At 38.8% G+C, this 10532-nt stretch overlaps 1 protein-coding gene across 1 annotated transcript; it reads right to left on the bottom strand.

The window, feature by feature from the left end:
* Positions 1-1285: 1285 nt before the first annotated feature.
* Positions 1286-3643, bottom strand: eloca (elongin C paralog a). Its single transcript, XM_035655069.1, has 4 exons — positions 3508-3643; positions 2951-2978; positions 2586-2729; positions 1286-1813 (listed from the first exon to the last, which is right to left on the bottom strand). The coding sequence occupies exons 2-4, from the start codon at positions 2952-2954 to the stop codon at positions 1623-1625; spliced, it is 339 nt and encodes a 112-aa protein (XP_035510962.1). The 5' UTR covers positions 2955-2978; positions 3508-3643; the 3' UTR covers positions 1286-1622.
* Between the last annotated feature and the right edge of the window lie 6889 nt (positions 3644-10532).

Genomic DNA, 10532 nt, shown 5'->3' with positions numbered 1-10532 from the left:
ATAAACTAAATTCTGATTCTGATTGTGAATTAGGTAATGTTGTGAGATAAATGTGGTGTTTGAATCCACTGAGGTCACATAGGACATGAGGGAGGGTCAATGACCTCTGCTCAGGGAGGGATGACCCGCCTGGCATCCCTGATCCGGAGGTATATAAATTAATGTTTGTCTTTCGGTTATTAAAACATGATCATAATCAGTGAAATATTAAAAGTACACTGATTAATCATAATATCCCGCAGTTAGATAGTGATCTTTAATAATGCTACAAAATGGATTAATGCCTGTTATCATAGCATCTCCGTCAACACACTGATAAAGTAAGTTTATTCTGTCAGCTTCCTTTAATTAAAAATTGGAAAAAGAAATTTAAACGTATAACTTGTTTAAACCCTCGTACCTTTTTATTCCCCTTTGATCATAAGAGCTGAATTGTCTAAAAGCAGAGAAGGTATATTAATTTCCGTCAGCAAAGTTTATAATATTTAATTCAACTGAGGTGTAATCTGACTAAGCCTTCTCAAGTGACTACTAAAAAAATAAAAAATACCTTCACTCTGTAGCCAATGTTACCGGATGTGATATGAGCTCCCACCTGATATGGTTGACACAAGGAGACAGATAGGCTCAGAAGAGACTCCCCACACTCACTTTAAGCATTGCAGTAGACCATACAGACACATGTAACTACATTTGTATTGATATTGCTGATATACGCTGAAGGACACATGTATGTTCTAAGCAACATTTATTGGGAATTATAAGATCTTGGCCATCAGCTTACACTTTAACTGTTACTGTACCCACATTATTGACTACCACCTACCTACCACTTATAAAAGTATTAACCACATTTGAGGTGTGACACATTTCAATTTTGTTGTGGCCTCTTGCAATGACATCAACCACTGTGGTTATAGTGTTACAAGATAAACATTACACTGAAACATGAGTTTTTCCATCTAAAAAAATTGAATTTTGATTGTTTCCCAGCTGTTATATTTTTGTCCTTATATAGAATTCAACACATCTTCTATTAGACATCATGTCATGTTTGATCAAGTGCATATAAAGAGTAACATTTTTATAGTTATTCTCCCTGTTATATAAAACCACTAATGAATTATGTATTTTAGTGCGTGAAAAATATCTCCGCCAATTGTTGTCCATAGATTTTAAAACATTTTGTCATGTTTTACTTGAGTTGGACAAAAACACACAATTAAAGTAGGATGTAGGTTTTTGTCAAAGTGGTATTTAAAGTCAGTGAATGTGGCACTTCATGTGGAACAAGGCAACAAAGTGCTCACCAAACAGGTCTTTATTAAGCTGGAAAGGTGAGGAAAGATGTTTGGGGTGGGGGGGGGCACATTTATCACATTCTGAGGCAAGTGATGCATCCTGCCATATCCATTTATTACATTAAAATGAAATCCTTTAATACTAATAAAATGATGACAGAAAGCCAGGTGTGGGGAAAAAAAAAAAAAACTTAAAAAAAAAATAAAATAAAAAAAAGAAACTCAAGGTGACATACTTATTTACTCATGTAAATGGCAAAACAATTTAAATATTCAAAAAATCTAAAAAATGTTTTAAGCTGCTTCATTATCTCTGTAACTTTAGCAATCCAAAAAGTTCGCAGCCATGAGCAGTTCCAGTGCGATCTCCGGAGCGATGGGAAATTCAGGTATTTCTGTGGAGCTGTTGGTGTAACGGACCTTGTAGGTGAAGTACATGCAGACCTTGGACAGGACGTGAGACGGAATCTCCCTGAAGTTCACTTCATTGGTTTCGTTCTCAGCAAACTGACCTGCAGATGGACGGTTAAGGTTGGTGTCACAAGTAGAAATTGAATTAAAACAAAACAGTTGTAAGGAGGCAGCATAGTGCCACCAACTGGACAACCAGTGTTAACTTAATAAACACCAATGATTTAAATATGATCTTAAACTACAGGTGATTTACTCCCCTGCCTTTTTAAATCTCAAGCAATTAAGCAAGCAAAGCACACAATGGAAACTAGGCTGATACATGAGTAGCGATGTATTTTATAATTTTAATAAAACCCTGTTCATGACATATTTAACATTGGGAGACAAGGTAGTCTACGTATTGACAGAGGAGCAGGTCTCAGTTTAAATTTGACAGCTATTTTTAAAGCTTTGTTGGGCCAAAGACAGAACTGCCTGAAACTATCCAGGCAAACTTTTTTTTGTTCGACAGTAACGCCACCAGTGATGTATCTGCATTTTAAAATAAAGTTGTATCCATCTGAGCAGCACTATTCCTTTCCACTCCAATTCTTAGTTCATTGTCTCTTGGAAGAGCAAACCTTGCATGGACTGCCAACATTTGGCAAATCCTAGAACGAACAGAAGCTATAACAAATAGAAAATCCCCCACTTATTTCTGATAGCTCCTAAACATGTGTCCCATTGTTGCACTGTGAATTATTTCAATTCACAGTGGACTTCCTCACCAGAGTGGTATTGAGTGTGCTGGGGAATATAGTTATTGAGCATTGTGGTTTAAAGTAGAGCACCTACAGTGGATCCAAACACACAGCTGTGCCCAACTCTCACCTGGCCCGCTTAACATGGCTTTGATGGTCCCAGATGTCAAGGCATGTTCTCTTTTCACAATAAATTCATGGCCGTCTGAAGAGATCAATTTCACGTACATGGCATCTGGCCCTTCACAGCCACCGTAGGTTCTCTCTTCACCATCTGTGAAGCGACACAAACTGACACTCTCAAACAGGTGTAAGCCAAATGTTTAAATACCACACACACACACATTTGAGCGACTGTATAAACGCCAGAGACTTTTGGAGAACAGCCAGATTTTGCTACTGAGGAGAAACGTCAACAAATGACACTTGAGACAAGTTATGGATGGGCAAACATTTGTGGGAAGGTTACAGGATAATATATAGAGTCAGACTCACCCATCCTGTTCCGAGATTTATGTTAAGCCTGAAAGGGAACAGACACATCTTATTAAGGACACCACGACCCTTGAACACACAATATAAAGTCGCCGAGGTCGGACATCGCCCGTAATGTTGTTATTTAGCGTTAAACAGTCACAAACAACAACAACTGCCCGTTATCTAACAAGAAAGGTCGTTTTTTTAGGCCTTATTTTAGTGAAAATCACCGCACAACGCTCACGTTGAACCAGATCAAACACATTATCTGACAGGGATGTACTACAATATAACGTGTATATCGTTAAAAATAACCGCAGGTGACTATAACTGTAAGTTCTCGGCTCTGATCCAGTTTTAAATTTGGATTAGTGGCCGATGTCTTTCTCTATCCGAAATGTTTCTCGGTGAGTTCGCAGCCGTCGGCGTCAGCTAGCGTCGGCTAACCAGCGGACGACAACGTCTTCATTTTTCCTTTCGTCGACTGTTCAGTGTTTCAGATTCATATCGGGTGAACAGTTCGACACACGACAACACGCAGCGGCATGTAATCCAAACACAACCCTGTTTCTTACCACTCTGTAGAAGAAAGGAGTGGAGACTGCGTTTCAGCTAATGTTAGCCACCAGGCTGTTGATACCCGGAACTAGTTTTTTGGAACACCCGTCCGCGATAAATGTCTTCCGTAGAGTTTTATTTGTAGAGAGAATCGGCCCCCCCTCCCTTTAATTTATTTACTTTACGTCCTGCTCTGTTTGAAACTATTTGAATCCAGTTTAATTTGTGTCCCTCCTCAATTTTCAGAAGACAGAAAACGTTTAATAAAACCATATGTTGTAAGTTAATCAAAAAGTGAAAAACAGGGGCAAAGCAGAGGCTATTTCTGGATAAGGAACATTAACACCTGCGCTACTCAATACAAGTCAGTGTCACTAGATATTAAGTTTAGATAAGAGAGGGGAAATAAGGATATGAATTTTTAATTCCAATAAAGACCTGAGATGACTTGTCAAATTTACACTGGTTTACAGGCCATCAAAGAGGAGATGAGATTCCTCCTGACGCCTATAGGGGGCGCCTGTGTTTCAGGTTACTCTCCCTGACTGGCTGTGATGAGTGAAAGCAGGTGCTGATTGGACATGACAGAGACATTTTGCAGGCCCATAAATCTGGATTCAAGAAAGAATGAGAGAGAGAAGGCATGCACTCTGCACTACCACACACTTTAAAAGCCCAGTCAGTAGAAACCCAGCACTTCAGAATAGTATAGTTTATTTTAATTACTAAAATATGGTAGGACAGTTAGAAGAGTATTCATGTTTTAATAGTGTTATAGCCTTACAGGGTCATCTAAAACACCCACATTTTCTAAAGTAGACCATTGAGCTTGTTGTTTGTATCACCAACCAACCCTTACAGCTCAAGTATCTTCTAACAGGTAGATGGGTGTCAGTCATATAGATCATAGACAGTTGAGAAGCGGGCACATTCTGTTGTCACGGTCAGGTTCAGAATGTGACTTTGCCCTGATCCTTCCTGGACTTCTTTCATGCAGGAAAAGTGATGACTGTTGAAATCCGAGGCTTCCAAATGGACGCAGGGTTATATGAGCTGGGACACTAAGAGTAGACTACTGAGCTTGCATGTAAATTGTGCCGTTTGACCCAGAGGTGGAAAACGGGAAGGAATTATATCATCTTTTTTATACTGTTGTTCATTTACACACACAGATATAAGGGGTTCACAACTGATTCACAGATGGGACAAAGTAGATCATCTCCCCAGACTGCTCCGACCACTCTTGTTTAATTGCCTGTTCTCATTGCTACCTCAGATGTCAATGGTGACTTCTGCAGAGGTGACACCTGACCTGGTATTTATCTTACAGTAATGCCCGGCTTAGCTATGCTGTCAGTTTGTGTTCCAGAAAGTTCTAGTAGCCTCCTCCCTGTGTTGCCTGTTGACTCACACACGCACACTTACACACGCTCTCGCACACAACCAAAAACAATCACTGACCTTCCAGTCCCCCATTACACCATTAGTGCTTATGATCAGAGCAGGCGGGTGGCGGCAGCCGCTTTGATGTATCTCTGATACGACCCACCCTGCTGCAGCTGCTCTCAGCTCTATTTTGGGGAGCCTGCTGTGGGCCCTTAGAACAGGGCTTCCTTAACACACACAATACATGCAAACTCTCTTGTCATGCCAAGTAATATCACCCATCCCTTTAACACACCAACTGTATACTTTCTCAGATCTTGCACAGGTCATTCTGCAGATGGTGGGATGCAGTTAACTTGCTAGAAAAGGCACTTGTCAGTCTTTATGCTTGTTAGTCTAATTAAATCTTGTCTGACATCTTAGACAGTGAAATGTGCCACATTCAGCATGGTTTACATTCTTATAGGTGAGAAAATGTGCGGTTACAATTGGTTCATACATGGTTGACACAATGATTTGACTAGCGTACCTCCTTTCCCACTTTTTAATACCACCAGTTTCAACACCAGAGTCGGTCAAATGTCAATGCATGGGATCATTTATGAACAGTACAATAGCTTAGTTGTAGAGCCCCCCAATGAAACCAGGTCAGAATTTTAGCCATGATAGGGAAAGATGGGGGAGGAATGTCTTTGGGCATTTCTTCTCTGAAAAGGGGCTTGTCACAATGAATTTGAGGGTACTGTCCCTTTTGCCTGCAGCAAGTCGCAGTGCCCTGCAAGTCTCATGTTGGTCCTTATCTCATGAACCTTTGCTGGAGAGGAGCCATGGCATGTCACAAACAATTATTGCATCATTGCATGAAATGTAAAATTATTATATGCAATGTAAATCAGAGTATGTATTTATTTCAATAGTCTTAAAATACAGAATTTTAAGAGTTAAGAGTTGTTTTTTTCTATTTTGTGTAATGGAATCAGTGATTGTTATAATGTGTGATAATGTGTAAGAAGACATATTAGACACTGTCTTTATTGATTTCAAGCTCAGACATGCTAAAGCTTATCAGCTCTCGTTGCTACTAAACCACAACACCACATACAGTAGTATCATTTGGTGACAGTTTGAACACTGACTCACGCAGCACACATCTGCCATGTGCGATCCTTGGATGGACATAACATCTGGCAAATTGTTAAATCATTAAATTCTTCAGGAATCTTATTACACGCTGACGGTTGACATTGGCATCACAAATGTGCTCGACTTAACAAAAAAAGTGCTGTCCGGTAATGTGATATCTTTATTTACCCAAACACAGTGGTAGAGTCTCTTAATCATTTCTTGGATAAATAGATGCACTGGAAGCAGAGCTGTTTACCAAACAGAGAGTTAAAGGGAAAAGGGGCTTTTATGTATTTTATCAAAATCTTTTTGAAAATTACAGGTACAGCAGCAATACACAATGCACTCTGAGTCACTGAAACAACATTATTATAATCATGATGAACAGTGCACCCTGCAATACAATAATGATTCAAAGCCACCAACTTATGCGACCATTAAGACAAAGTGGTTTGCTCATAACCTAGCCAAAAGCAGAGAATCAAACCGAGGAGAAATAACATCTTCCTAAATCATAAAATTATCTAAAAAGTCCTTTAAAACATGTTCCTGCTTTTGATGTTCATTTTCTATACAAAACAATGTCATTGCCCTTACTCCCCACATGATGAAAGCTTCAAATGGCATAACAGACAGATAAGTGGATGTGACAACCATTTACTTTCAATAGCCTGAGGCTAATGCGCTGTGTTGAGGCCTTGCTTGTTTGAACTATAATGACTCACCCAACAGGCCCCTATGATAAAACCTTCACCACAACTCACATGTCATTAGATAAACAGACCATGAAAAGGCATATAAGTGAATTGTGTTTACTTTTTAGCTGTCCATGTGCTATAAAAACGTCACTTGGAAAAGTGTTGCATGTTTGAATTATCATACACCTATAATAGTTTACTTTAGATGACAGAGTGGTAGGTTTATGCTCTTATAACTGAGATTTGTTTGTGTAAATATAACAGATGAAGTGATGCTAAGCTAGCTATGCAAGGCATGGAAAGGGGATCTGCTTAATACTGATGTCTTAGCAACAGTTTTTAAAAACGCTGGGCACTGATATCCCCTCACTGCTTACAAGCCTTAATCCAATTTTAGAAGCACAACCAAGTTGTTTTTCAGTCAGAAGGTGGAGGCTTGGTCTCAGAGAGGGAAGTTAAATATACACATGAGAAACTCTTGCTTTCATCTTAGTGGGTATGTGCCAGACTTGAGATGCCGATACTGTATGTTCAAGCCAAAAGACACACAGCAGAAAAGGAAATATAATTCTTGATATAGTTGATTTATTCTTCATAAACCAATCAGCATTAATTTACCAAATTTACCACCTATTTAGAATTTATAGGCAGTACAATATATGGTTCAGTCCACAGTAAGTAAATAGAAGTATATATATATATATGAGTATATATATATATATTTTTTATTATAATGCCTCTAATCAAGCATCCATAACTGGTGTAAAAAGAGTTAATAAGTGCTTAAAGATCCAGTGTGTAACATTTAGGAGGCTCTATTGCCAAAGATGGGATATACTATTCATAGGTATGTTTTCATTAGTGTATAATTACCTGAAAATAAGAAATGTGTTTTTTGTTACCTTAGAATGAGCCGTTTATATCTACAGACGGCGCGGGTCCACCATGTTGAACTGCCATGTTTTTACGGTAGCCCAGAACAGACAAACCTAACTCTGGCTGTAGATAGGGCCCTTCATGAGTTCATGGTAGTTTCTCCTACACACAGCCAGTGTTTGGTTTCTCCGTTCTGTGCTAAGAAACTTAGTTAAGAATTTAAATTTCCTGCTAGCTTACTCAGCCCCACAGAAAAACTAAATTCACACTCTGAAACAGTGTGAGATGAGAGAAGTCTCTGTAGGTTTTGCAGTGTCTGCTGGCGTGAGGGCAGAGGGCACAGCCAGTGCATGACACAGAGTCGCAGATTTCAGGCAGGTGCCGCTGCTGCTGTAACACTACACTAATCCAAGGCTGATCAGCAGTGGAAACAGTACAAACTGACCCCAGACAAACGGGGGCACCTGCCTGCACTCGCACTGCTAATGTGAGACCCCGACGAAGATACTTTGATTTCATGCCTGCTCTTTTCCCTCCGGATCTCATTATGAGGAGGTCACCATGAGGCCATCTTTGCTGGGAGGCTATGCACAGATGAGGTGATGAACCTCGAAGATACATAAAAGTGAACATGAGACTGGAATTTAAAACATTTTTATAAGACAAGAAATCATTGCATCCATCAATTGAAATCCATCTGTAGATTTCATGCCACTGTACCTGTAGATGTTCCATTAATGTTTGTTGTATAGTCTATGCTGCGCTGTATTGTTTGTATTGTGTTTTATTATACCTTTAGCTGTAGCATAGATTTTGAAAGTATGCAACCAAAATATCCCACCCCCTCCCTTCAGGCCTCTCTCCAAACCCACTCCCCCAACACACATGAACATGGAGTGCGGAGCAAAGCGCATTGTTGTCATTGCTAACCATATCCAACTACCTCATGTCTCATTTATACATAGTCTATGTACTACACAGTTCAGGAAAATAACAAATTCCCCCCCAAGAACTATTGGCTAGTCTTTTTCTGCCAATCTTGTGCGACTAGCTTAGCAATATCTGCCTGATTTGCCAGCTTTTGGAAGACTTCGCACAATGAGTGCCAGGTCAGAGTGTGCGGATATAGGTAGATAGGTAGGTCAGCCAGCCAGTCATTTAATTCGGTCCGAATGGGCTTTTTACAAGCCTGTCAGAGATACCAGATTTTTTTTTCTTTTTTCCCTGAAGGATTTGATTGCTGTCAAGATGTAAAGTTAATTTCAACCAATCTAACAAAAACATGTTCTGGAATACATTACCTACCCTAGATATAATATACTGTAATGAGTCATTTATTTGACATAATGAAGAAAAATCAACATATCACATCACAACACCTGGAAGGTGTGGAAAGGTATGATCAATGGGATGATGCATATTAGTGTAAGATTATCAAAAATATCAGAAAAAAGATAAATGTAGTTTAACAAGGCATAACATCTTTATTGTTATACACATAACTTCATCTCCAAAGACTTTGCACAAATCAGTGGGGTAACATGAACCTTGAGATATCAAAAGTCTCCCGCAGTTCCTCGTTATATCCTTAAATACTCAAACAAGTACATCTGCCTTTCACATCCCCAAATGGTACATACAGTACATCCAATTAGAAATAAAGTATTTTTTTGTCAAACATTATCATATGTGCATTACATTACCAATTACAAACAAGTTATATTCATTGTCAAAATACAGGTGTGCAAATTGTTAGAAAAATACCAACTCATACCAGATTCTGGATTGTGCTCTGTAAAAATCCTTACAAATAGTATATAATAATCTATATATAAATGACTCCAACATGCAATGTTGCATTTCAAAAAATATCCCATAAACAGGCTGTTCTGTTAAACCCTCTGAAACTCTAGTCTTCACCATGCTCACGTGAAGACAGTTAAAACAAGAAAAAGAGGGTGTAGCAAAGAAAGGGAGAAACATGTTATTTAATGCATCAAATTTTTTAATACAACAATCTTTTTGAATTATTTAGTTTCTTGGTCTGCTTGACTAGATTGTAATAGTTAGTTTCCTATAGTTATGTGGACAGTTTGCAAACATCTGACTGGCTGAAGCATTCTCCAAATGTAATATGCTGCTCATCGTGTAACAGACAGTATAGTCAAGTTGAACTTCAAAACTGAATTGCAGCGAAGAAAACCTAGCCATATTAAAGCCCTTTTTATGATGACCAATGTCCACAAACACATCAGTTGTACAATGAATAAATAATTAATCTTGGTAGTGATGACAGTAAATGTCAACCATATAAATAACCACTTTTTTTTTTTTTATCAAAGAAACTCATGCCATACCTGCAACAAAGACTACAAACAGCTATGATGAGGCAAGTTAAATGCATGATTCAGGTGATGACAACAGTCAAAGTATCCCCCACACCACAAAGTTAAGACAAGGATGGCATCTTTTTCCCTCCCTCCCTCCCCTTCCTCATCTTTTTTCTGAGGTAAACAGTAGTACTGTTAAAGACTTTTAAAGGCATCTCCTTCTCCCTGCTGCCACATTCCCCATGGCCTCAACCTGAATAAATTCAACTTCCACTGTCCACAAGACTGTCTTCATCCAGTCTCAAAAGCACGCAAGCACTGCTGGGCCTACAGAAGCAGCTGCGTGAACTGCGTCTTTGCATTTTACTCTGAAACATTGAAAGCAAATACTAGATTGAAGGAATTCAAACAAAAGGCGCGCACAATGAAATCATTTTCCTTCTGATTTAATAAATAACATAAGACATTTGTTACTTCACTCTCACAGAGCTAAGTAGCTTTTAAATTGTGAACCCTATTCCTAAACTCAGTGCCGGCTGTTAATCGACACACTCTCTCAAAACCAGTCTTTTGTAATTATGAGAGTCTAAGAAAATAAATGGAACAGGATTTTTATAATGGTACAAC

The sequence above is a fragment of the Morone saxatilis genome, unplaced genomic scaffold, assembly GCF_004916995.1.
Source record: "Morone saxatilis isolate NCDOM2014 unplaced genomic scaffold, NCSU_SB_2.0 Contig0, whole genome shotgun sequence".
Classification (NCBI taxonomy): Eukaryota; Metazoa; Chordata; class Actinopteri; family Moronidae; genus Morone; species Morone saxatilis.
This window is presented reverse-complemented; position numbering and strand designations above follow the sequence as displayed.

Excerpts from the sequence above, each read along its gene's own strand:
- eloca (XM_035655069.1), bottom strand. Across the intron at positions 1,814-2,585 it reads AGCCATGTTAAGCGGGCCAG|GTCAGTTTGCTGAGAACGAA; the intron begins GTGAGAGTTGGG and ends GTCCATCTGCAG.